The sequence below is a fragment of the Hemicordylus capensis genome, chromosome 3, assembly GCF_027244095.1.
Source record: "Hemicordylus capensis ecotype Gifberg chromosome 3, rHemCap1.1.pri, whole genome shotgun sequence".
Classification (NCBI taxonomy): domain Eukaryota; kingdom Metazoa; phylum Chordata; class Lepidosauria; order Squamata; family Cordylidae; genus Hemicordylus; species Hemicordylus capensis.
The window spans coordinates 7,979,924-8,006,780 of record NC_069659.1 but is presented as its reverse complement, the minus strand read 5'-3'; the positions used below and the strand labels follow the sequence as shown (position 1 = coordinate 8,006,780).

The window sequence follows — 26,857 nt, the reverse complement described above, 5'->3', positions numbered from 1 at the left end:
AAGACCAGCTCTCCTCTCCAAATTAACAGGGCTCATCCGGGATTTGAACCCGGGACCTCTCGGACCCAAACCGAAAATCATACCCCTAGACCAAGAAGCCAGCATGGGTTCTCAACCTTGTAGACCAACAACATCTGAGGACCCATCATTCCCAGCATCCAAAGCCTGAAGGACATTGTCACTGGGGATGATGGGAGTTGTAGTCCAACAACACCTGAGGACCCAAGGTTGAGAACTCCTACATAAGCCTCGACAAGGAAGGTCTAGCCAGGTCAGGCTGGAAGGCCATCCCAGGGCATTGTGGGCCATCTGTAGCAACACTCCCTCTCTTGTCCATAAAGATAAACAGAGAAGATAGGGAATTAATAAAGCCTGTCACAGGTACAAGTATTTACACTCCAGAATAAGAATGTTTACAGGCCGTAAATGGTGCAAGACCTCAAGTGGCAGAGATGTGTTTGTGTACAGAACTTGGCTCCAGTGTAGTACTTGTGAGGTCACTGGAAGACAAAGGGTTGTTCTCATCTCATTCTTGAGTTGGGGCGGGCAGATATTCAACAGGGTGAACTGGGGACAGAAGCCACGACTCTTAACTTTTTGCAGGGGCAGTGGTGGAGGGAAATGCCCGCATTCAGCCCATTCACTGCACGAGTGGCCAAATCTTAACAGGAATCCCAGGCTGTGGGAGGCTCACCAAGTGCACCTCTGGAAATACGACTCTGACCTGGAGCTGGGCAATTCCTGTATTTTGTTTGCAAGGAACTCAATTATTCATGTCACATTAATATTTAGAGCCCACTCTTCTTTCCTGAATGAACTGCACCACAGGGCTTCCTCACAGTGCCATGTGGGTGCTCTTGCAACACGCGGGCCACTGCATATCCTTGCACCGCACGCATTATCTGCCTGGGCAACTCCTGACAGGCTGGAGGTGTTGGCTTGGAAACGGCAGCTTTTAAGAGCAAATGCTGGCTTAATGAAAGGCAGCAAATACGTAGGCCCGCAACACACAGCCTGTCAGTGATCACAACAAGTGGCTGCCAAGGCAATGGCATTTTGTTGACTGCCATTAAAAAAAAACAACCCACAGCTTAGATGCATGCTTGTGATAGCAAGCATGAATTCTCCCCTTTGCTAAGCAGGGTCCACCCTGGTTTGCATTTGAATGGGAGACTAGAAGTGTGAGCACGGTAAGACATTTCCTTTAGGAAATGCGGGGCCGCTCTGGGAAAGAGCACCTGCCTGCTTGCATACAGAAGGTTCCAAGTTCCCTCCCTGGCAGCATTTCCAGATAGGGCTGAGAGAGACTCCCACCTGCAACCATGGAAAAAGTGCTGCCAGTCTGTGGAGACAATACTGAGCTAGGTGGACCAACAGTCTGACTCAGTAGGAGGCAGCTGCCTATGGCTCTCAAGCTTGGGCCCAAAGCTCATTGTGGCTGGGGACGCAACATTAAGCACCCCTGTATTTAAGATAAATTCACACCCACTTTGAATCCTTCTGCCATATTTATTTATTTTCACATTTATATCTTGCTTTCCCTCCAGTGAGCCCAGAGCTGTCTACAGGGTTGTTTATCCTAACACCCACCCCGTGAGGTAAGCTGAGAGATAAGCGGCTTGTCCAGAGTCACTTAACACACCGAGTTTCAAAGCTGAGCAGGGATCTGAACTCTGGTCCCCCTGGTTCACTCTAGCCACTACAGCGTGCCGTTTCGGCAGAGACAATATATCTGTGTCTGGCCTGTACCACTTCAGATAGTAGGATTTAGGCCTGATCCACACACCCCAGAGCCTGGTCCACATACACAGCGGAAAGACTCCCCGAAAGTAGAACGTTAGCGCAGCAAGGAGCAGACTGGGCTAACACATTTGTCCCTGATGTGCCAAGGGATATTTTTTTTGCTTGAAAGGGGTGTTTTTGCATGGGGGGAGCATTCCAAAGTAACACCCGTCCCACTTGCAACCAGAGGTCCTGTGGTAGAAAGCATGACTTGCCCCTTAGCTAAGCAGGGTCCAGCCTGGTTGCATTTGAATGGGTGACTACATCTGTGAGTGCTGTAAGATATTCCCCTTAGTGGATGGGGCTGCTTTGGGAAGAGCACCTGCATGCTTGCATGCAAAAGGTTCCAAGTTCCCTCCCTGGCAGCATCTCCAAGATAGGGCTGGGAAAGACTCCTGCCTGCAACCTTGGAGAAGCCGCTGCCAGTCTGTGAAGACAATACTGAGCTAGATGGACCAAGGGTCTGACTCAGTATAGGGCAGCTTTCTAGGTCTACATTGGTTGAATGATTTGCTGACATAAGTGGGTGGGGGAGAGAGATTGGAAAAACCACAAAATTAGTCACTAACTGGGCTTCTGAGCAAAAGAGGAATAGCCAATTAGGGGTGCACAAAATTAAACTAATCAATGTACTAACAATCTGTGATCTGTATGGATAGGGGTTCCGGTGAGGGTAAAGATTAAGAGCCAGCGTGGTATAGTAGTTAGAGTGCTAGACTAGGACCGGGGAGACCCGAGTTCAAATCCCCATTCAGCCATGAAACTAGCTGGGTGACTCTGGGCCAGTCACTTCTCTCTCAGCCTAACCTACTTCACAGGGTTGTTGTGAAAAGAGAAACTCAAGTATGTAGTACACCGCTCTGGGCTCCTTGGAGGAAGAGCGGGATATAAATGTTATAATAATAATAATAATAATAATAATAATAATAATAATAATAATAATGGGCCCAAAAGCTTAAAGACAAATGTGGGAACTGTTCCCAGTTCTTTGGAGGAGGCCTGTGCACTCTTCTGAAGACTGATCACCTTCAGCCAGCTGGAAAAAGCATTTGTGCCATCTCTGGTGTCTTCCGAGAGTGTGGTAAGCACAATAAACTGTTCCCATCCTATTGTTAACTGAATAGATTGTGTCTGACCAATTTTCCTGTGGTCAGAACCCCATCTATGTTTTGCTGGGATGCTGCTGTGGTAGGGACCATGCTTGGGAAAGAATCAGTAATCTTTTAAAGCTTAAAATGCCTTACAAATTCATGCTGCCACTGCAGGATTCTACCCTGCAGGGCCTGCTCTAGAGAAGAACAGAAGGAGGTGGTAGAATCCTGAGGTGGAAAGGGCTGAACCGCTGCAGGCTGCTGGTGGGAGGGATCATTTCAGAATGCTCACCCTGACAAAGACAAGAAGTCGTTCCGGTAAGAACTAATCTGCCTGCTTTCTATTCCCCATCCCTACAACTGGACTAAGTTTAGTCCTCATCGGTTAGGCAGTTCACCAGACAGCCCACTTGAACCTCAAACATTCACACATCTGCCATTTTGAATGGGGGTGTGTGGAGGGATGACATCATTACAAACTGCGCCCTTGAGTTGTCCCTACAGCTGTAGCAAATTGGTTCAAATCAGTTAGGCGGTTCATACGTTAGCCCAGTTACACCCCACATGTTCAGGCTTCCACCATCTTGAATTGGGGTAGATAACATCACCACAAACTACGCCACTGAGGTGTCCCTATAACTTCCAGAGTTGCTTCAAATCGGTTAGGCGGTTTACAGGTTAGCCCTCTTGTACCTCAAACATTTACGTGTCTGCTATCTGGAACTGGGCACAAGCTACGCTGTTGGTGTCTGTACAACTGGACCCAATCTGGTTTATATTGGTCCATGCATTGTAAAGTTGATAGACGGGACAGACAGACAGTGTGTGTGTCCCCTAGTCCTACTTTCCTTGAGGCAACTAGGTGAAAAAGCTCCCTGCACATAATGAATGCTAGACTCTTCTCCCAGTTTGGTCCACACCAGGAGCACTGCATCACTTAAGCAAGCACACCTGTCCAGGTACACCACCTGGGCAGCAAGGCCTGCCCTATAGGTACATTCACCACAATCACAGATTCCCCTCCCTGAAGAAGTCAGAAAGCTACAAGTGCTACAACAGTCACAGGTTCAAGGTTTCTCAAGCAACTTTGGTTTGCACCATGAGCAAAGTATCAAAAGACTACAGGGGTTTCAAAGATTGCTAGAGGAATTTCCCCAGCCTGTAAACTCACCAGAGCAAATGAGGCAACAGAAGGATTAGGAAAGCTTTGCTTTGGATGTGTCCTCCCCCATCACACCAACATGCCAAACCCAGCTCCATGAGTTTCCTCAGGGTATTTTGCAGTAATGCCTGGTTAAACATTTAGCCCACATTGAGTCCAACTATTGTTCAAAATCTTTTCTGTTAACCTTTTTAGAATTTTATGATTTTAAAATTGTTTTGTTTTTATTGAGTTTTATTTTGTTTCAAATTCTGTATACCACCTTTCAATTAGGTGGTTTATAACATAAATAAATATACTTGCAAAGTGGGCAGGGTTGAGAGATTTTGGGGGCTGGTCCAATGAACTTCATCCCCAAATTGGGATTTGAACCTACATCTCTCCGTGTTTCTGGCCTGATACACCACCATGCTGGGCTGGTTCTCACAAGCTACATCAGGGTAGGAAATGCATCCAGTCAGGCTACAAGCCCCATGCATGTGCCCGGGTGCGAGGGCTTCGCTGCAACTGGCCCTCAGTCCAACTGTCCGCTGCCACCAAAATAAGATCTTTAGCTTGTGTGACTGGTTCCACTCCCAGTCACTGAAACCTCCACCTTTCAAACACAATGATGCTATTCACACATGCGTGCAAAACCAGGCTAAGGGAGCCCAGCCTGGTTTTGCATGCCTATGTGAACTGCTGGAATGGGACAGCAAACCCACCTAAGTAGCCTCCCTTCTAAATGAGACTAAAGGAGCAAGCACTTCCTTAAACCCAATTTTTGTGTGGCTGGCACACTCGGGGTGGGGAGAATCCTAATAATGCACCATGCACTCATGCGGTGCATTAGGAACATAGGAAGCTGCCATATACTGAGTCAGACCATTGGTCTATCTAGCTCAGTATTGTCTTCACAGACTGGCAGCGGCTTCTCCAAGGTTGCAGGAAGGAGTCTCTCCCGGCCCTATCTTGGAGATGCTGCCAGGGAGGGAACTTGGAACCTTCTGCTCTTCCCAGAGCGGATCCATCCCCTGTGGGGAATATCTTACAGTGTTCACACTTCTAGTCTCCCATTCATATGCAACCAGAGCAGACCCTGCTTAGCTAAGGGGACAAGTCATGCTTGCTACCAAAAGACCAGCTCTGCGGGGTGTGTCAACTCGCAGTGTAGCTTCCCTGCACCCCGGCCAACACAGTCAATGGCTGGAGCCAGTTGCTTGATTGGGTGGACGATTCGCCCACCCATGCAAGGACAACTGCTCATCTGCAGGGAGGGTGAGTGTAACCCACTCTCCCCACAGACCGCCCCAGAGCTCTTCTCACTGATCGCGAGAAGAGCTCCCATATCAGAACTGAGTAGTGTGGTAAATAAAATGGACAGGTAGGCGTGAGGTGGGACTAACACAATAGACAGAGACATCGGTAAGATAGTATAAAACCAAGAACAGGTTTACTAGAATAAAAGGTTGCAGAAATTAAAAAGAAAAAAGAAAAAAGTACAGGAACAGAAGTTGAGAAGTTCAGTGGGCAGGAGTACCAAGTTCAAAATAAAGAACAAGCTTGCTAGCCTTCTCTTTCAAGCAGGGGCGGAGCCACTATTGAGCAGACAGGTTCAAAGAACCTGGGCCACCACCCCTCAGGGGCCACACCTCGCACCCCATACACCCGCCTCCTCTGATGTCAGATGCAGGGGGCATGGCTACAGCTCCCGACATCAGACAACACGGATTCAGGGGGTGGGGTGGGGCTGAGGGGGGCCGCAGCAGCAGGCTGAGCCTGGGCTGCTGCTGCTGGCCTCCCTCCATGCCTGCTTCTAAGGCCTAGCAGGTTCTAGTAGGACCAGCACACTCAGTGCTACCTTCCCTAGCCATTTCAACCTGACCCGACCCTACTGGTGATATAGCCTTCCAGCTCACACAACACTCAGCAGCACTGACTGACTGTCTCACTCACTCACACCCCTCTTCTCCCACTTGCAGCCCTCTCCTCTGGGCTGCTCAACCCTCCCTTTTATTCAACTCCAAAGGGACACATCGACCAATCAGGGAGTTCCTTCCCTCAGGCAGCCAGAACCTTCCGTGCCTGCCTGTAGACAACCAATCACAACACTTTGTGACTTTCCCTCCAAAACCCTGCAGTGGCAACGTTTACCTCAGACTTGGCTGTTAGAGGCTGCTGCCTTTTAACCTCTGGGGAGCCTGGAGGGGACACGGAACTGAAGAAAAACAAAAACCCTACCACATAATGGGAAGGAGTCGTTCCTTCACACTCTGGGGCAATAGTTGTGTGTGTCAGCAAACACACATAAAGGAGAGCTGATCTTATGGTAGCAAGCATGACTTGTCTCCTTAGCTAAGCAGGGTCCACCCTGGTTGCATATGAATGGGAGACTTGATGTGTGAGCACTGGAAGAGATTCCCCTTAGCGGGATGGAGCCGCTCTGGGAAGAGCAGAAGGTTCCAAGTTCCCTCCCTGGCAGCATCTCCAAGATAGGGCTGAGAGAGATTCCTGCCTGCAACCTTGGAGAAGCTGCTGCCAGTCTGTGTGGACAACACTGAGCAAGATGGACCAAGGGTCTGACTCAGTAGATGGCAGCTTCCTATGTAGGTTCTTCCCGAGGCACTCATCTAAGTGCAATGTGATTTCCCCCGCTTTAGAACTCACATTTATTCATATTCAAAAATATGAATATGGAGATTTAATCAGTAACAGTTCTACAGTCCATCAGCTAAGATTGCTTTAATCAGACAGCTGCCCTGAAGGTTAAGCCTTGACCCACTCTGAACATGTGCAGCCAGCTCTGTAAACAAGTGTGCAACCAGCTCTGCGAACTTAAAATGGGAGCAAATGCAGACACCAGAGTCCAAAGCACACACCCCCCCACACCCCCAGAGAAAGCAACCTGCAATTTATTTTTTTTAACACTCTGCCCAGAGGTGAAAGGAAGTCTTACGCATTAAATCACCCTGCCCTGGATAAAGACCTATTTTTAAAGCTTAATCTCCAAGATGTTCCAGTTAAGGGGGAATGATATCAATCACTTTCTTGCCCATTCCTTCCTTTGACGCCAGGTGACTGGGGTCATCATCAACCACTCAGCCAGGTTTGTGGCTGGTTTCTTCCAAGATCTGCCCTGTGCGGTGGAGTGAGCTGTGAACAGGAAGCCGCTGGCCCCATACATCTCTAGCGGGTAACAAAGCAGTGCTTGTTTCCAGCACCTTGAGAAGTGCCAGCATTTTGCCAAGAAAAGCTTCACAGGTTAAGTCATTTCAATGCACCCCATTAGGCAGCATGCAGAGCCTTGAGCCTGCTTTAAAGCTGCAGAATTTAAAATCACTAGCATGCGCATAAGAACATAAGAACAGCCCTGCTGGATCAGGCCAAGGCCTACCTAGTCCAGCATCCTGTTTCACACAGTGGTCGCCCAGATGCCTCTGGGAAGCCCAAGGGCAAGAGGTGAGGGCATGCCCTCTCTCCTGCCATTACTCCCCTGCAACTGGTTCTCAGAGGCATCCTGCCTTTTGAGACTGGAGGTGGCCCACAGCCCTCCAACTAGTAGCCATTGATGGACCCCTCCTCCATGAAGTTATCCAAACCCCTCTTAAAGCCATCCAGGTTGCTGGCTGTCACTACGTCCTGTGGCAGAGAGTTCCACAAGTGGATCACGCATTGTGTGAAAAAGTACTTCCGCTTGTTGGTCCTAGACCTCCTGGCAATCAATTTCATGGAGTGACCCCTGGTTCTAGTCTTGTGTGAGAGGGAAAAGAATCTCTCTCTCTACTTTCTCCACGTCATGCATGATTTTATAGACCTCTATCATGTCTCCCCGCAGTCGTCTTTTTTCTAAGCTAAAAAGCCCCAGGTGTTGTAATCTTGCCTCATAAGAAAGGTGCTCTAGGCCCCTGATCATCTTGGTTGCCCTCTTCTGCACCTTTTCCAGTTCAACAATGTCCTTTTTAAGATGTGGTGACCAGAACTGTATGCAGTACTCCAAGTGTGGTCGCACCATAGTTTTGTATAAGGGCATTATAATATTAGCCGTTTTATTTTCAATCCCCTTCCTAATGATCCCTAGCATGGAATTTGCCTTTTTCACAGCTGCCGCACATTGAGTCGACATTTTCAACAAGCTGTCCACCACGACCCCAAGATCCCTCTCCTGGTCAGTCACCGACAGCTCGGATCCCATCAGCATATATATCTTACACCCATTTCAAAAGAGCTGGAAAATTGATGGTTTTTATGGATGTAAAACTCGGTTGCCTGTGGGCAAGTAAGAGGTACCAGTAGATACAGGGCGACTTGCAGATACGTCTGTGTTCAAGGAATCTGAGCAAAAGCCTAAGTGGGCCAAAAGCTCCCAAACTGCTATGTTAGTCAATGGGAAGGAATGTTTATGGGCTCAGAAGGCAGTTAACAGGCTGGCAGAACTCTGGTGAGATGAGCTTGAAATAAAGCAGCAATTTCTCAACTTGAAGAATACTCCCTCAAAATAGTTACAATCCTTCGCGCTTCTGGAGGAGGAAAGGTATGCAACACCCTTTTGTTTTTCACAGCTTTGTGTCTGAGGGGGGCAAAGGGTTTTGAAGAGCAGCTTGAAGGGGGTTCGGAAAGCCTCCCCATAGAAAATCAGAAACCAAGTTTGCAGATGAAGACAGACCCAAATTACAGTCGGGACGCCTGTCTATGTTGCCACTTCTCAGGGTTCTGGTTTTTTCACCATGCTCAGTCAACATATGCACACCAGAGATATACTGCAGCCTTCTGCTGCAGGTCCATGTGTGTGTATCTATCTATCAACATACAATACAACACTGTACATCCCACCTTTGTGCTCAAGGTAGCAAGCCACCAATTGAAAAAGAAAACAGTTAAGCAACTATAACATCATTTAGGTCCATTCACACATTACATTCAACACTCATGCAATGAGTGTACACTGTACACAGGTACAGTCATTCCCACGTTATGCTGAATGCAGGTACAGAAGTCAACTTCCTATCTGCACCATGCATTGAAGGGTCTGTATCAAGGCTTGTTTTTAAAACAAACACAGGTACTGTCATGCATGCAAACACATGTACAAGTATACAGACACCTGTACACTCATACGGCACGATGTCCGAATCGGATTTTTGTCACACAAATATAAGCCTTTACAGCAGATAACCAGCACCTTGAATTGAGCCCAGAGAGACTTACCACAAGCCAGTGTACCCTGAGGTTTTGCACGGTCCAAAAGACCGGTCTGGGTCAGCAGTCTAGCTTCCGCATTCTACAGTACCTGAAGTTCCAGGTGCTTTGAGGGCAGCGCCCTGCAGAGTGTGTTCCAACAGCCCAATCACTATGGCCAGATCCATCTTCTCAAATGTCCCAGCTTACAAAGCAACACAAGCAAAGTCTCTGCACCAAGGAGATTACAGTCTAAATCCCCGCTAATTGAGCAAAAGTAAAGTGTGCCGTCGAGTTGGTGTCGACTCCTGGTGCCCAGAGAGCCCTGTGGTTGCCTTTGGTAGAATACAGGAGGAGCTTACCATTGCCATCTCCCATGCAGTATGAGATGATGCTTTTCAGCATCTTCCTAAATCACTGCTGCCCGATATAAGTGTACCAGCGCGGATTCGAACCAGCAACCTCTGGCTTGCTAGTCAAGTCATTTCCCCACTGCAGAGCAAAGAGACACCTTTTAAAGCGGTGATTCTCTTATATATAGCGCTCGGGGGGGGGGGAGCAACTGGCCCTATCCAGCCCAGCATCCCTCCAGTGGCTGCTGCTGGTATCTGCCTTATGTTTCTTTTCAGAGTGTGAGCCCTTTGGGGAAAGGGAGCCATCTTTATTTATTTATTTATTTATTTATACCTATGTAAACTGCTTTGAGAACTTTGGCGGAAGAGCGGTAGCTAGACATCTGTCGTAGTAAATGCCCATGACGGGAATGCCGAGAGAGGCAGCAAGGAACAGATGGGAGACGCTGCAGTTATGGACTCCAACTGTGACAGGATCAAGTTAATGACTCTACAGGAAACGTGGCGGCTGAAGACGGGTTTACTTGCGCCCTGCAACAATACTTCAGAAATAGAGCCCCCCCCAGGCAGGAAATGCTTCCCTCCCGTCACAGTGGTCTAAGAAGTGCAGAGAACTTACGCAGAGCAAGAGAGCTCTCAAAGCTCCTTGGTCAACTTGCTTCTGGAACAGGCAATCTGACTGTGCTTCCACAATTGAGGAAGGGGATTTTTTTCCTTCCATACTGGAGGAAGATGCTGGGTGAAGAGGGGCTCTTGAAGCTAAACAGGCTTGGGGAGAAGCAGCTCCAAGACCTAGAAAGCAAGATGCCTGCAGGGGCACGTGTACCCTTCAGTTCAGGAATGTGGAGCCAGCCTCTAAGCAAGGGATGTGGTGATGGCCACGACTAGTTTGGGTGGCTTTAAAAGCTTGGATGGCTTAGTCAGATTCATGGAGGACAGGGCCATCAATGGCTGCTAGTCTTACGGCTATAGGCCACCTCCAGCCTCAGAGGCAAAATGCCTCTGAATACCAGCTGCAGGGGAGCAACAGCAAGAGAGAAGGCCTACCTCTTGCCTGTGGGCTTTTCAGAGGCATCTGGTGGGCCACTGGGGGAAACAGGATGCTGGACGGGAGAGGCCTTGGGCCTGATCCAGCAGGGCTGTTCTTAGGTTCTAAAACTGGGATTCCCAGATGTTGGGCTCCAATGCTCACCATCACATGCTGCACTGGACTTTGTAGCCTAGTCCAACAACATCTGGGGACCCAAGTTTGAAAAGCCCCATATTACAGTAACAAGAAAAGTGACTTTCAGGGCTACGCCACGTTCTGGGTTCAAAGGATCAGATTTAAGCATTTAAACCAGATTTAAGGTTTATAATGGGTGCCATTTGCATGGCCTGCAACACCATGCTGACCATGCAAGTGGTGTCTACACAGATACCATGTGCGTGTTGGCACTACATGGGAGTACTTGGGCCGAGCGCCACTCCAGCAGAAAGCTGCATGGGGCCACGGAGAGCAGGTAAGGACCCGCTCTCATCTTTCTTAAAGCTGCCGCTCCCCTCCCCATGGTGCCCAACCAGTTTGGACCTTGTCCAACACCAAACCGGTGCTCAAACTGCTGTTTGGGCACACCCCTAACTGCAGCAAGCTTCCATGCTACTTCCTAGTGTGATCTTGCCCTCTGTACATGCCAAGCAGTGACCTCGCATGAATTTTACAGCACCACCTGCTGGCCAGATCTTGCATTCCAAGAAGAACCCACCCTTCTTCTCAGTCACCAGTATGAAAAACAATGGGTTTCTCTCAGAATGCTACAACTGGCCAGCAAGTGGCGCTGTTGAGGGGATCACACAAGGTCCCTGCTCAACATGTATAACGAGGGTTTATAAAATTGCATTAGGAAGGAGCATGGAAGCTTGCTGCAGCATGTGTTGAGTGAGTAAGATTGCACTTGGAACTTGCATACATCCTGCAGTTTATTGCTGTCTGGAAAGTCCCTCAAAAGCACAAAGCTCTGCACAAGGCAGCCTTCACTGAGCCATCAGTGCTGACAGCTGTCGCAAGACCTAGCCTCTGATGGGAGGGTAGCCCGTTTAAGCCTGCAAGCCTACTGACCTTTCCAGGGGAGCAAGCCCCACTCAGTGAAGAGGGACTTTCTGCCAAGTAGGCATGCACTGGATCAGGCTTTCAGTTATACATGTTGAGTGACATAGACATCAGCTGGAGAGGGATGGCAGATCTTGCCCCAACAAGGAGGAGGGGGGAGGGATCTGGGAAGGGCTCATGAGGGAAACAGCGTCCCAGACTAGACAGGATTTTGGTCTGATCCAGCAAAGATCTTGTGTATCACCCTTTGGCACAAGAACCTAAGATTATGGGAGTTGTAGTGCAGCAATGTCTGGGGGCCAGAGGCCAAGAACCCCGGCTTTAAAAGTTGCTGTGTGATCAAACTAGCCTAGCAGAAGGCATCATCTGAAGGAACCATTTGGGACACACTGCTTCTTGCAGATAACACAGGCCACACAGCGGGAAATGACTTGACTAGCAAGCCAAGAGGTTGCTGGTTTGAATCCCCACTGGTAAGTTTCCCAGACTATGGGAAACACCTGTATCTGGCAGCAGTGATATCAGAAGATGCTGAAAGGCATCATCTCATACTGCACAGGAGATTGCCATGGTCACCCCCTCCTGTATTCTACCAAAGAGAACCACAGGGCTCTGTGGGCACCAGGAGTCGACACTAACTCGAGAGCACACTTTACCTTACAGAGAGATATTGACGTACCAGAGTTAGGAAGCAAGTTAAGAATGCAAGAGAAGTCCTGCTCAATGAGACCAGGAGTCTACCTAATCCAGCATCCTGCCTCTCACTGTGGCCAATCAGTTTCTCCCTAGAAGCTCCCAAACACGAAAGCAACAGCCGTTCCCATTTGTTCCCTAGCACCGCTGGGTATTCAGAGATGCACACACTGAGGCAAGGCAAGTTCTATTTAGCTACTGGGTGACTCGCTGTTGATATTCTCCAGGAAGCCATCTAATCCTCCTTTAAAGACAGCTGCACCAGTAGCCTCTACACTCTAGCTTGCGTCGGGGAATTACATACGTTAATTTTGCACTGTGCAGAGAACTTTTTGATCTATTCCATTTGGGGGAATCAATTACCCATTTGTTTCATCAGTGTCCCCAAGTTTCCTGGGAGCAAAGAAGTATCTTTCCTCCAACTGCGCTGCCAAAGTTACTAGTTTTCATGGTTAAGGACGAGGAACCACATGTTTAGGCTTAGTTCAATGGCTGGCCCTTATTTGCCGGCCACCAATCCCCTCTCTCTCCTCAGATCCTTTTCTGGGCACAGAGGCGAAACCAAACAATAGGAGAGAGGCGGGTCTTCTGTCATTTGTACTGGGACATGGAGATGGGAAGAAAGAGGGGGAGCCCTCTCCTCCTGCTCAGAAGGGATCCCAGCTGTTTCTTACCTTCTCAAAAATGTCAGGGGAATTGAGACCTCTGGGGAGGAGATCTGTGTGCTGCTGAGTGTCCTGTCCCCAGAGGACAAGGGACACTCTCCACTGGCAAGCAAATCTGTAGGTGCCTGGTTAAGGTAGCCTGTGATTGAAGCATATTGCACCATTCTTACACAGGGAAGCAGGGTGGATTTGATTTAAATCAAACTGATTTAAATCACGATTTAAATCACTAGCAGGGTGGATAAAAATCAAAAAAATCTGATTTAAATCAAAAAAATCTGATTTAAATCAAAAAAATCAGATTTTTTTGATTTAAATCGGATTTTTTTTATTTTTATCCACCCTGCTAGTGATTTAAATCGTGATTTAAATCAGTTTGATTTAAATCAAATCCACCCTGCAGGGAAACAATATCACAGAGCATGCAATGGATTTGGGGACAAAGTTATGTATAAAGCAGCTTTGACAGGAGCAGCTTTACAGGTCTGTTCCATAGATCACACATAGGGGTACCATTCTTAATGAATGTATTATCGGCAGCTACTTACACCAATCAGTGTTCTTTTACAGATCTTATTGCCAGAGAAGCCTCATGCTTGTGCTGTAATGTTCAGGCATTACATTCATGATTCAAACCTTTAGTAGCTCTAAAGTAAAAGGTAAAGTGTGCCGTCGAGTCGGTGTCGACTCCTGGTGACCACAGAGCCAGGTGGTTGTCTTTAGTAGAATACAGGAGGGATTAACCATTGCCTCCTCCCGTGCAGGATGAGATTATGCCTTTCAGCACCTTCCTACATCGCTGCTGCCCAATACAGTACCAGCGGGGATTCGAACCAGCAACCTCCTGCTTGTTAGTCAAGCATTTCCCCGCTGCACCACTTAAGGTGACTTAGTAGCCCTACAGGGCCATTAAAGCTTAAGAGTTATGTTGGACTGGATCAAAGTTCCACCTTATTTCAGCACCCTGTATCCAGTAGCAGCCAACTAGATAAGGAAGGAAACACCAGCTCCTGGGAAGGATGCTACTCTGGGCTGGATAGAGACAAGAGAACTGCTGCTTTCAAAGATGCCTCTTTGCCCAGTTAGCAAGAGCCAAGGGCCACTGGGGCTGTGGATGATGGGAGCTGTAGTCCAACAACATCTGAGGACCCAAGGTTGAGAACCCCTGCCTTGAAACACCAGGGGGCATTTAATACAAGAGGCCCATACCTCAGGCAGGGGTTCTTAGACAGAAGGGACCAATACCCTGCCATATGGCAGCAGAGGGCAAGCCAGCCATCCTTCAAGACGACTACAAGAAGGGTCAGTCCTGGTTCAGGGACTCCATAATACCCAGGGAGCAAAAGACAAGCCACACGCAGCAAGCAGCAGCATGGCAGAGGGAGAGCAAAACATGGAAAATCGGTGCTCTCTAGCAGATGCAACCCTACCGCTTCAACTAGAATTATCTCAATGCATGTTTCAGTTAATCATATCTTTTTAAAAGAGCCTGATATCTATGGTCCCCTTTCAAACACACACTTTTATTGCAAGTCGCCCTGAATTATTCTTTCCCTCACCTCCGACCAAAATGCAAAATTATGGAAGGAGGAGGAGGAGGAGGAGGAGAGCTGGTCTTCTAGTAACAAGCTTGAATGGTCCCATTTGCTAAGCAGGGTTTTCTTGCTTACATTTGAATGGGAGGCTACATGAGTGAACCTTGCAAGAGATCCCCCTTGGGGATGGGGCTGCTCTGGGAAGAGCACCTGCCAGGGGCATAACTATAATAGGGCCAGGGGAGACAGTTGTCTGGGGGCCCACTGCCTTGGGGGGGGGCAGAGGCCCGGGTTTCCTTCAGTTTTTATTAATCCTCCAAAATTGATGTGAGTGTTAAGAGCTGGAGCTACCAGAACAGCAGGTCTTGCTCTAGGACCATTAAATGACTTGCATCCTCCACAATTTACAAAACCTTTTAAAAAATCATTTAGGATGATGTTCTGTTGTGGCACATAGGTTATATACACACACACACACACACACACTATGCTTTTTGTTACCACTGTTCAGCCTCATTTAAGATTTCTTTACTTCATGAGCTGAGCTTCAGTGGGGGGGGCCCATTTTAAAACCTTGTCTCTGGGCCCACTCCAACCTTGCTACGCCCCTGGCACCTGCCTGCTTCTAGGCAGAAGGTTCCAAGTTCCCTCTCTGGCATCTCCAAGGTAGGGCTGAGAGAGACTCCTGCCCGTAACTTTCGAAGAGCCGCTGTCAGTCTGTGTCGAGTAATACCAAGGGTCTGACACGGACATAAGGAGATGAAACAGAGATGCAGTTTTGTTGTTGGGGGGGGGGGGCTGATCGCACCCGTGCGTGGCAAGAGCAACATGCTCCGCAGCCTCGCCCCCTACCACGGATCCTTCCCCAACCCTTGCGCCCCCGCCCCCGCTTCCCTTGGATAAGATCGCGGGGGTGGTGGGTGGCATCCCGGGCAGGCAGCCCTACCTCGCAGGACGCCGGAGTAGGCAGCGATGATGGTCTTCATGGCTTCAGCGTGGCAGCTTCAGGGGCCTCCAGCCCCACTCCATAACGGGGGCGAGGGGCAGAGGAGGAAAGGAGGGCAGCAGCCCGCGCGGCCAGCCACAGGTTCGCTCCCCAGCAGCAGCCCCAGACGATCTAACGGCGGCGGCAGCGGCGGCTCTCCAGCGCCCACAGCGGCAGCAGCTCCAGAAGCGCCCGCAGCGCATCCATTTATAGCACCTGGCCGGGCAGGGGAGGCGCGGGGGGGGGGGCGGCGGAGGCCGGCGGGGCGGAGCCTCGGCCGGATTGTGATGTATGGCTCGCGGTGGCCGCGCGGGGAGGGGAGGGGGGAGGGGGGGAGCCTGGCCGGCCAGCGGGAGGCGGCCCCCTGGAGCAGCGTGGGGGGGGGTGGCGTGCCCGGCTGGGGCTCAAAAGAACAAGAACAGCTGAGATGTGGCAAGAAAGCCCGAATTCTCACCGGGAAGGGGGGAAGTCGCTCCCCACCCGCCCATCATCATCATCATCACTCACCCCCTCCCGCCGGCCTGCGATAAAAACTGGAAGAGTCCACAGCAGAAGGAGGGGGAGGAGACGCTCACCCTGCGGGACGGGGTGGAATGTGGCTGCTGCGCGCGGCGGCGGGGAGGGGGCGGTGGCTGGAACTTGGGGTCGCACAGTACAGTTCCGGGTAAAGTAAAGGTGTGCCGTCAAGTCTCCTGGCCCCCACAGAGCCCTGTGGTTTTCTTCTGGTAGAATACTGGAGGGGTTTCCCATGGCCTCCTCCCGCGCAGCGTGAGATGATGCCTTTCAGCACCCTCCTATATCGCTGCTGCCCAATATGGTACCAGCGGGGATTCGAACCTGCAACCTTCTGCTTGTTAGTCAAGCCTTTCCCCGCTGCGCCATGAGCCCTAGTCCCACACCATCACCACCACCACACCACCACCATTACAAAGCTAGCTGCCTCCTAGAGTCAGAGCATTGGTCCATCTAGCTCAGTGCTGTCTGGAGATGGTGCCAGGAATTGAACTCGGTACCAAAGAAAACCATCCGGCTCTGTGGGTTCCCAGAGTCGAAATCGACTCAACACCACACGTTACATTTAGCAAGGTTGGAGTGGGCCCTGGGACCAAAAGTAAAAATGAGTCCCCCTGTCCTCACCACCTTCTTCAGAGAGAGCAAGTTAGGAGACAGAGGAGGGGCTGCTGGCAATCTTCTCCATGTCTTCAAAGCTTGCAGGGGTCAGTTGGGAGAAAGGAGGCCCGTCCTCTCCAGAGATGTTGGGCCATGAGGCAGCATTTGGCACCTGGCCTCAGGCACTGCAGTACCTGAGGCCATCCTTGCAGGTATTTCGGTTTATACCCTGCAATTGGATTGTGGGGTGAGAGGCTGAGCGGTCAAGTCTGGATCGCAACTCCAAAGCGATCCTGCAAACTGTCCAAGATACCCACACCAACAGCCTACGCTTAACCCTCTCTACTTGAAAGTCTCATTGATTTTGATGGGGCATCCTTCCAAATAAGGATATTTAGGATTACAGCCTCTTAGACCCCATGTTCAGGGGTACCACACAATACATGTGCCTATAGAAAGTGGGTGTAGAATAGAGGCTAGGATGGGGGCTCCCATCCTACATGTTGTGGGACTACAACTCCCACCATCCCCAGCCTTGCTGGATCAGGCCCAAGGCCCATCTAGTCCAGCATCCTGTTTCACACAGTGGCCCACCAGTTGCTGCTAGGAAGCCCACAGGCAGGAGTTGACGGCATGCCCTCTCTCCTGCTGTTGCTCCCCTGTAACTGGGATTCAGAGGCATATTTTCTCTCAGCCTGGAGGTGGCCTATAGCCATCAGACTAGTAGCCATTGATAGATGTATTCTCCATGAATTTGTGTAAGCCCCCTCTTAAAGCCATCCAGTCTAGTGGCCATCACCACATCCATTGGCAGAGAGTTTGCTAGATGAATTATGTGCTGTGTGAAATCCTAAGTTTCCTGGGCATCCGTTTAATGGGATGAGCCCTGGTTGTAGTGTGGTGAGAGAGGGAGAAGAACTATTTGATCGCTCCACACCAGGCATAATTTTATAGATATCTCTCCTTAGTCGTCTTGTTTTCTAAACCAAAAGGCCCCCAATGCTGAATGTTCTATACCCCTATTCATCTTGGTTGCCGCCTTCTGCACCTTTCCCAGTTCTGCAATGTCCTTTTTGAGATACGGAGACCAGAACTGCACACAGTCCTCCAGGTGTGGCCGCACCATAGATTTGTATAAGGGCATTATAATATTAGCAGTTTTATTGTCAATCCGCTTCCTAATGATCCTAGCATGGATTTGCCTTTTTCACACCTGCCGCACACAGAGTCAACACTTTCAACATAAATCTTGCTTCTGCTATGAATGCACCGGAGGCCTTAGACAAGCCTGTTTCCAGTCCCATCTCAACAACATGGGGACAATACTACTTACCTTAGTACAGAGCTGATGTAAGGATTTCAAGAAGATAATTAATGCACAGTGTTCGAACACTTCAAAGCACTATAGAGGCACTACATTGTTATTGCACTCTGCAACGGGCACCCTACCTCTAGTCTCCATTGACCCAGAGATGGCCAATCCCATGCTACTTTCGGAATTTGGAATCTGCTTGTAGAGGCTTTGGTGAAACACATTTAGGTACATAGGCAGCTGCCATCATATACTGAGTCAGACCCTTGGTCTATCTAGCTCAGTATTGTCTTCACAGACTGGTGGTGACTTCTCCAAGTAGCAGGCAAGGATCTCTCTCAGCCTTCTCTTGGAGATGCTGCCAGGGAGGGAACTTGGAATCTCGATGGTCTTCCCAGAGTGGCTCCATCCCCTGAGAGGAATATCTTACAGTGCTCATACTTCTAGTCTCCCATTCATATGCAACCAGGGCAGACCCTGCTTAGCTAAGGGGACCAGACATGCTTGCTACCACAAGACCAGCTCTCCTCCTCGATCCAAGGGCATGCAGACGGGTTGCAGGTCAAAGTACAAAGGAACATAGAAAGCTGCCTTATACTGAGCCAGACCCTTGGTCCATCTAGCTCAGTATTGTCTACACAGACTGGCAGCAGCTTCTGCAAGATTGCAGGCAGGAGTCTCTCTCAGCCCTATCAGGAGATGCTGCCAGGGAGGGAACTTGGAACCTTCTTCATGCAAGTATGCATGTGCTCTTCCCAGAGTGGCCCCATCCCCTTAGGGAAATGTCTTACAATGCTCATACATGTAGTCTCCTATTCAAATGCAAACCAGGGCAGACCCTGCTTAGCCAAGGGGACAATTCATGCTTGCTCCCACAAAACCAGCTCCTATCCCAGTTACCACACACACACACACACACACTGCTGGCAGTTTATAGCATCTGTACATTTCCATGTCAGCATCTGGGTCACACCAAGTTCACCACCAATCAGGCAATAGTTGCAATGTCACTCAGATCCTTGTGTGGGGGCTACATGGGTGCAAGGAGCTGGAAAGCAGCCTAAGTTAGGGAGGGAGGGAGAGGAGTGACAAAGGGTTGGGCAGGGCTCTGATTCTGTGCAAGCCCCCAAAGGAAGGTGACACTGCCAGTGGCATAGTGTTGCAGGGAGGGGGAGGGACACAGTGCTGGGACTTTTGCCCCTCCAGGATCTCGGCAGGGATGCAAAGCCCTTGGCTTTCTACATGGAAATAATGTGCTACTCTTGCTATTGCAACACTTTATTACCATTATTCATGTCTTAGAAACATAGAAAGGTGCCTTATACTGAGTCAGGCCCTCGGTCCATCTAGCTCAGTATTGTCTACACACTGACTGGCAGCAGCTCTCCAGGGTTTCAGGCAGGGGTCTTTCCTAGCTCTACCTGGAGATGCTGCCAGGGATTGATCCTGGGACCACCAGCATGCACGTCTTATGGAATAGTGTCAGGACATCCAAAAAAGAATGACAGGGAATGCCCACTGAAAGGCACTGGTTCCTTCCAAATGGCCATAGGAACACATTGAATTTCCAAATTGCCACACCATTCGGAAATTCATTGCATTCCTATGGCCATTTGGAAGGAACCAGCGCCTTTCAGTGGGCATTCCCTGTCAGTCATTCTAGTACATTCCCTGGTGTCTACCTGATCCTTGACTTCTTGTAACAGAACCCCCCAAATTATTGCATCTGTCTACATGAGGGGTGTAGCCACTGGGATAGGTGTGGCCATTGGAGTGGGTGGGAGTCAAAGACAGCACCTGCACTTCTGAATTTGCTACTACAGTGGTCCCTCGACTTACGAACTACTCGACATAAGTATTTTTCGAGTTACAAACGGCAGTTTTAGATCCGGTTTTAGATGCGGTTTTTTCGACTTACAAATTTTTAGATGGGGTTTCCTCGACTTACGAATTTTACATGCGGTTTCCTTGAATTGCCTGCCTGTTTACTGCCTGTTTATTCTTGAAAAGAAATGTTCCTGTGCAGTTTGCAAGCCTTACTGGGGGTCTGGGTCTTTTTTCTAGGCTCCGGAACGCATTAATCCGTTCCCAATGCATTCCTATGGGAAACCGCTTTTCGACTTACGAACTTTTCGACTTACAAATGTGCATTCGGAACGGATTAATTTCGTAAGTAGAGGGACCACTGTATATCACTGGACTCTACAAGACAAAACAAAGATGCAAAGCCCGGAAGGCACATACCATTTACCGGCATTTATTTATTTGCATTAACACCAAAAATAGGCACAGCACTTAACAGAGTCACAAAGATAAAGATAGGCCCCTGCTCTCAAGGACCTTGCAATCTAAAATCCAGCATGGGAGACAAAGGAGGAAGAGGAGAAGCTGGCAAGAAGAAGCATACATGTACCATTATACATAACTCTGTTTAGATTCTGTAGGGGATGAATTCTAAGGCATTGAATCAAAAGTCCCAATCACATGTTAAATTCAACACAAAACCTGCCAGGCTGATCACTGAAATAGTCGCCGGGCATGTGCAGAGTGCAGCTGAGTGGTGGGGGCACGGCAGCCTCCCCGCGGGATGCTGGATCAGCCACCACTGGTTCCTTAAGAATGCTAGGCACCCATTGGCATAGCGTCCATGGGACAAGGGGAGGGAGTCAAATGTCCCTGGGCCCGGAGGGTAAAGGGGCCCACAAGCAGAGGCCTTCTGGGGGGCCTCACAGTGACCTGGGGGGCTGCCCCACCACGGCTGCTGCGCTGCCAGTGCCCGCTGTCCTGCCAACATTTCTTATCTTCACTGTCGGGGAGTGGGGGGGGGGGCTGAGTGGAGCAGGCCACCCCTCTGGCACTGCAACTGTTGGGCCTCTCCTGTGCATCTTTGCAGTCTGAGTACGGATGTAGCACGATGTCAGAGGCAGGGGGCGTGGCTTGAGGCACTGGGGTGTGATTGGAGCCCTCTTTCCGGGGCTCTTTGTCCCCTGGCCCCAGGGAAGATCGCTAAGCCCCTGTAGGCACCGGTGGCAGGTAAGTTTGAGATGTCAAAAAGGCGTCTCCCACCACCTTCAATGCCCTCCCTGGAGCTGGCCTCACGAGCTCCGACTGCAGCACATGTACAATCAGTGTACGTTGTACCTCATACAGTTATTCACGCGTTCTGTCCGATACTCATATATCACTGCACTTTCTGCCGGTCCCCTGCATTTGCCCGACCTGGACTCATGGGGATGGGGCTGCAGTTCAGTAGCACAGCATCTGCTTTCCAGACAGAAGGTCCCAGTTTCCACCTGGCGTCGGCAGGTTGGGATGGGGAAGACTCCAACCTGAAACCTGCCAGTCACTGAGGTGATTCACACAATCAGAAACTGGGTAGGACAGTTGTTTGGGAGCTGTGTGTGCTCCCAGTTTTCAGCTGTGTGGGAGCAAACATCTAGGTCGGAGTAGGGAAAAGGAACTGTGTGCAAGAGAGGAGCTGGGGAGGGCAGCCTTCCACCTTGGTTGAATGCTGGGTATGGAAGCTGGGTAGGATGCTACTGTCCTACCCAGCTCCTGTTTCCAACACAATCAACTGTCCCTGCTCCTAGATAGTTGTTTCCTCCCACAGAACTGAAAACTGGGAGCCCCAAACCTGGGTAGCTTGTCCTACCCTGGTTTGGGAGCTGTGTGTGCTGCCAATTTTCAGTTCTGTGGGAGCAAACAACTATCTAGGAGGAAGGAGAAGTGATTGTGTGTCCTACCCAGTTTTCAATTGTGTGTATGCAGGCAATACCGAGCTAGATGGACCAAAGGTCTGACTCGGTATAAGGCAGCTTCCTGTGTTCCAAGTCCACACTTAACCCAGCTATCCAAATGTGCGTGCACCACTCACAACTGACAGCATTTGGTTTTCAGCCTATAAAAGTCAAGAGTGAATCAATTCTACGAAAGGACTTTGCCCTTAAAAATGTTTATGGGGACCCAGCTGGGATCTGTTGCAAGAGACCCATCACCATTCCCACCACCACCCCAGAAGTCACCCTATATCAACAGATTCTACACGCGAGACACACTCCTGGAACTGCTTGTGTTGCCACCGGCTGCTTCTCTCGTTCATGGCCCAGAGGGAGCAGTGGCTTTGCAGACCGCCTGGGCTGGCGTCTTGGGCCTTGCCTACTGTGACGATGCTTTGGAACTAAAGGAACTTGAGAGGTGATGATGGGGAGGAGAGGTGCTGAAGGAGAAGTAGGTTAGGGGTCAACGGCTTCAAGCACAACATTTTCCACACCTTGGATGCCTCCCCCCAGGAGTGATTCTCATAACAGCATGCATGCATCATGGCAATGGATCTTGACCTGCTCATGGGCCATCCCGTGATCGCCAGCTGTCCCAGGCCACATCATCCCTTGCACGTAGTCCTGTGGCTCCCGGAAGAGAAACTGCTCCTGGGAGACGTGACATGGCCGCCCGGCCATGCTTCTTCAGCCGTCGGCCCCAGAGACCTCCCGCCGCCAAGCAAAATTGCTAAACCCAGCAGCGGAAAGAGAAAGCAAACACAGGCGGGTTTTTATCCTGAATTACTGCCAGGGCTCAGCCTGTGATTTCACAAAAGGGTCAGCAAAGAGTCGCCAGACAGTGACAACTCTTGCCCCCCTGGGACTGTTTCTTTTCGCTGGACTTTTACCTGTGTGCTGGATGTTGCCCTGGCTCATTTCTCAGGCGGTTTGTAACCTACCCAATGCCCAAAGTGAGGGTCTGTCAAAATCCAGACTGCTGCTCTGTTGTAAAGCATACAAAGAGAAAGTTACAACAGACTGTCTGGCCATTGTAACTTATGACCCCGTGTAGCCGTTAAGTCTTAAAGGCAAGGATGCTTCTAGGCTGGGGGAAATGTGTCTCTGGGGCAGTGTTTCCCAAGGCTCTGATAGCTCAGGCCCACTAAATTGGAGGCACACTGACAGCAGAAAAGGTTTATCTTTGAAGTGTTTAAGAGTAAAGAATTGCCCACTCTCAGAGGACCCCCCATGTGCATAAGTTACTGTCAGGGGCGTAGCAAGGTTGGAGTGGGCCCAGAGACAAGCTTTTAAAATGCCCCCCACCCCCTCACTGAAGCTCAGCTCATGAAGTAAAGAAATCTTAAATGAGGCTGAACAGTGGTAACAAAAAGCATAGTAAAATTTATAAAACCTATGTGCCACAATAGAACATCATCCCAAATTATTTTTAAAAAGGTTTTGTAACTTATGGACAATGCAAGTCATTTAATAGTATAGAGAAAGACATGCTGTTCTGGTAGCTCCAGGTCTTCACACTCACATCCATTTCAGAGGATGAATACAACTGAAGGAATCCCGGGCGGGTGTGCGGCTGGGGGAGTCAGTCATGTGACTTGCCTCTGGGGGCCCCCCAAGGCAGTGGGCCCCCAGACAACTGTCTCCCCTTGCCCTATTATAGTTACGCCCCTGGTTACTGTTCTGGGCATGCTTCCTGGTTGGGAAGAACAGTGATTCAGGCAGAGACACACATGCAATTCTCCAGTGGCTCTGCCCTGCGAATGACCCAAGCTTTCAACTGCACAAACAAAACAGAATCGTCTGCTCAGAGGTAGTGAGGAGGAGGAGGAGGAGGAGGAGGAGGAGAGGAGGAGGAGGAGATGACGACAAACCCAGAGCAGTGACTCATGCAGAGATGCAACCTCCTCGCAATTAATAAACGAAAACAAGCAATATTATAATGCTCTTATACAAAACTTTGGTGTGGCCACACCTGGAGTACTGCGTACAATTCTGGTCACCACATCTAAAAAAGGACATTGTAGAACTGGAAAAGGTGCAGAAGAGGGGAACCAAGATGGTCAGGGACCTAGAGCACCTTTCTTATGAGGCAAGGCTACAACATCTGGGGCTTTTTAGTTTAGAAAAAAAGACGACTGCGGGGAGACATGAGAGAGGTCTATACAATCATGCATGGTGTGGAGAAAGTGGATAGAAATTCTTCTCCCTCTCACATAACACTAGAACCAGGGGTCACTCCATGAAATTGATAGCCAGGAAATTTAGGACTAGCAAATGGAAGCAATTTTTCACACAGCACATAATCAACTTGTGGAATTCTCTGCCACGAGATGTGGTGACAGCCAACAACCTGGATGGCTTTAAGAGATAACTTCATGGAGGAGAGGTCTATCAAGGGCTACTAGTCGGAGGGCTATAGGCCACCTCCAGCCTCAGAGGCAGGTTGCCTCTGAGTAGCAGTTGCAGGGGAGTAACAGCAGGAGAGAAGGCATGCCCTCAACTCCTGCCTGTGTCTTCCAGCTGCATCTGGGCCACTGTACAAAACAGGATACTGGACTAGATGGGCGTTCTTGGGCCTGATCCAGCAGGGCTGTTCTTAGGTTCTTAGGTTCTTAATTACGTTTACTACAAACCGATCAGGGTGGGTAGAGAGTGCTGTCGTTGCTAGGTGCCACCAGGAGGCTGAGCAGACCACAGTGCGTTAAGAGATCCCTAGTCCTGCATTTCTTAACAGGCTTGGCCATATATGCTCAAACTCTGCAGCTTCTAAGAGGTTGATCACGGTGTCCCACACAAAGACTAAGGAAGTGCCAACCCTTCCAACCACGTACTGCTGCTGCACAGGCACCGCTGCTGTGGTCTGCGCTAATGTAGCACATGTGCCCACATGCAGACAATTTTCGCTGATCTCCCCTGCCCCCAGAAGTGCTCCCTGAAACCCAGAAGAATGCCCCTGAGGGTCTCCCATCCCTCCGGGACCTACTTCCGGGTGGCAGGGAGCACTCCCAGGGGGCAACGGAGCCTGGTGAAAATCGCCCCTCCTGCACAGACTGCAGAGCTGAGCCAGCCTGCAGCGCAAGGGCATGAGCGCTTCGTGGGAGTCCTGGTGCTTCCTTACTCTGCACATGAGCCAATGGCCTTTTCCTCAGGCGAAGTTTTCCCTTGGGAACTTTTTTAAGAATGGAAGAATGGAAGAAGAGCTCTGTTCATCCAGGCCAAAGGTGCATCTCATCCTGTTTCCCACAGTGGCCAACCACATACCTCTAGGAAGCCCTCCCTGCTGCTGTTGCCCCCTCCATTCAGACAGGTATACTGTTTCTGAGCAGGGAGGTTCCACAGGGCCATCATGACTGCTACGCCCCTTTGTGACGCCTTCTCCACCAATCTCCCCATTTATCTCATGACTACACGGAAATACTAGACAGGAAGCAACAAGCAAAAGAGAGAGCCCGTGTGCCACAGACACAGAAATAATGGACCATGACATGCAAGGGGGGCTCGAGGGAGGAGGGACAAGTTCCCCCCAGTTGCCTCCCTTTCTGTTTCAGAAATCTAAGTGGATAAATGTGTTTTTATTGTATTGTATTGTTTTTTAATCCTGTGTTGTGAGCCGCCCAGAGAACAATTTGTTATGGGGTGGCTAACAAATACAGTTGTATTATTATTATTTCTTGTTTACACAGTCAGACAGGTGTTATTGACTGGTTTGTTTTATCCAGACACCGAGTCCTTCCCAAGGACCTGGGATGGCTGAATTTTATTGTCAATGGTTATAGATATCGTCGCAGAATATAGGCTGTTCCCAGTAAAGCTGCTTTTTGTAATGGGCTGATGGTGATTTCTGTGGCCCCGATGGTGTTGAGGTGCTCTTCAAGTTGTTTTGGAATTGCACCCAGGGCGCCAATTACCACTGGGGTTATTTTGGTCTTCTTCTGCCACAGTCTTTCCATTTCAACTGGTAGATCTTTGTATTTTGTTATTTTTTCTATTTCTTTTTCTTCTATTCTGCTATCCCCTGGTATTGCTATGTCGATGATGATGATGATGATGATGATGATGATGATGATGATAATTATGATGATATTGATAAATACTATTATATAATTAATAATAATAATAATAATAATAATAATAATAATTATTATTATTATTATTATTATTAATGCACTTAAATTTAGAAGTTCATCCATGCACTTTGCCCCTCCTGTGTCCCTCCAATTTGTTTTCTAGTGCTGTCACTGGTGACATGAGCGAAAACCTGCAAAAGCCACGCATCAGATTTTCAGCACACAAAGTCTAATTGTCCCGGATCCTCGTGACCATTCTGCCTTGATTATCATTAAATAATGAACCCATCAATTAATATTTATATGTAGATACTGCCTAAGTCCCCCCAGGCAGTCTACAGCCATAGTAAACATCACCAAGGGTGTTCAGCTGCTGCTTAAAATACTTAACATCTTGAAGAAAAAGTTTTGAAAGGGGAAGAGTGGCTAGGAAGGTGATTGCGTAGAATCAACGGTGGTTCCAGGAGGAACAGGTTGCTGGGGAGAATGCACAGAGAGACTCTGTTTGGGTCACACAGCTGGGTGCAGCATGCTTTCCTGCGACTCACAGAATCCTAGAGGTGGAGTGAGTTATGGGAGGCCATCTTGTCCAGCCTTTCATCATCTTCCTACATTGCTGCTGCCCGATATAGGTGTTTCCCATAGTCTGGGGAACAGACCAGCGGGGATTCGAACCGGGAACCTCTTGCTTGCTAATCAAGTCATTTCCCCACCGTGTCAGTAGCTACTTCCCTGCAAATGGTATTGAGAAGCATCTTGCCTCTGAGGCTGGAGGTGGCCAATAGCCTAGTAGCCACGGATAGACCTCTCCTCCATGAATTTCTCTCTTAAAGCCATCCAGGCTGATGGCTGTCACCACACCTTGTGGCAGAGAATTCTATAGGTTGATTGTGCATTGTGTGAAATAGTACTTCCTTTGTCGGTCCTAAATTTCTTGGCAGTCAGTTTCATGGGATGACCCTTGGTTCCACTGTTATGTGAGTTGGAGAAAAATGTCTCTTTGTCGACTTTCTCTACACCATGCATGATTTCCCCCCACACAGTACAGTATATCCTCACAACAGCCCTGTGAAGTAGGTTAGG

At 49.4% G+C, this 26,857-nt stretch overlaps 1 protein-coding gene and 1 non-coding gene across 2 annotated transcripts in view; both read right to left on the bottom strand.

Annotated features, from left to right (window-relative positions):
- Nucleotides 1–15,770, bottom strand: part of DGAT2 (diacylglycerol O-acyltransferase 2) — a 57,342-nt gene extending 41,572 nt beyond the window's left edge. The window contains exon 1 of the mRNA XM_053307438.1: nt 15,471–15,770. Coding sequence (XP_053163413.1) covers nt 15,471–15,510 — 40 coding nt within the window. The 5' untranslated portion in view covers nt 15,511–15,770. The remainder of the gene's footprint in view (nt 1–15,470) is intronic.
- TRNAP-UGG (transfer RNA proline (anticodon UGG)) lies at nt 29–100 on the bottom strand. The gene has a single exon. It is a non-coding gene; the product is annotated as a tRNA-Pro (tRNA).
- Nucleotides 15,771–26,857: the final 11,087 nt, after the last annotated feature.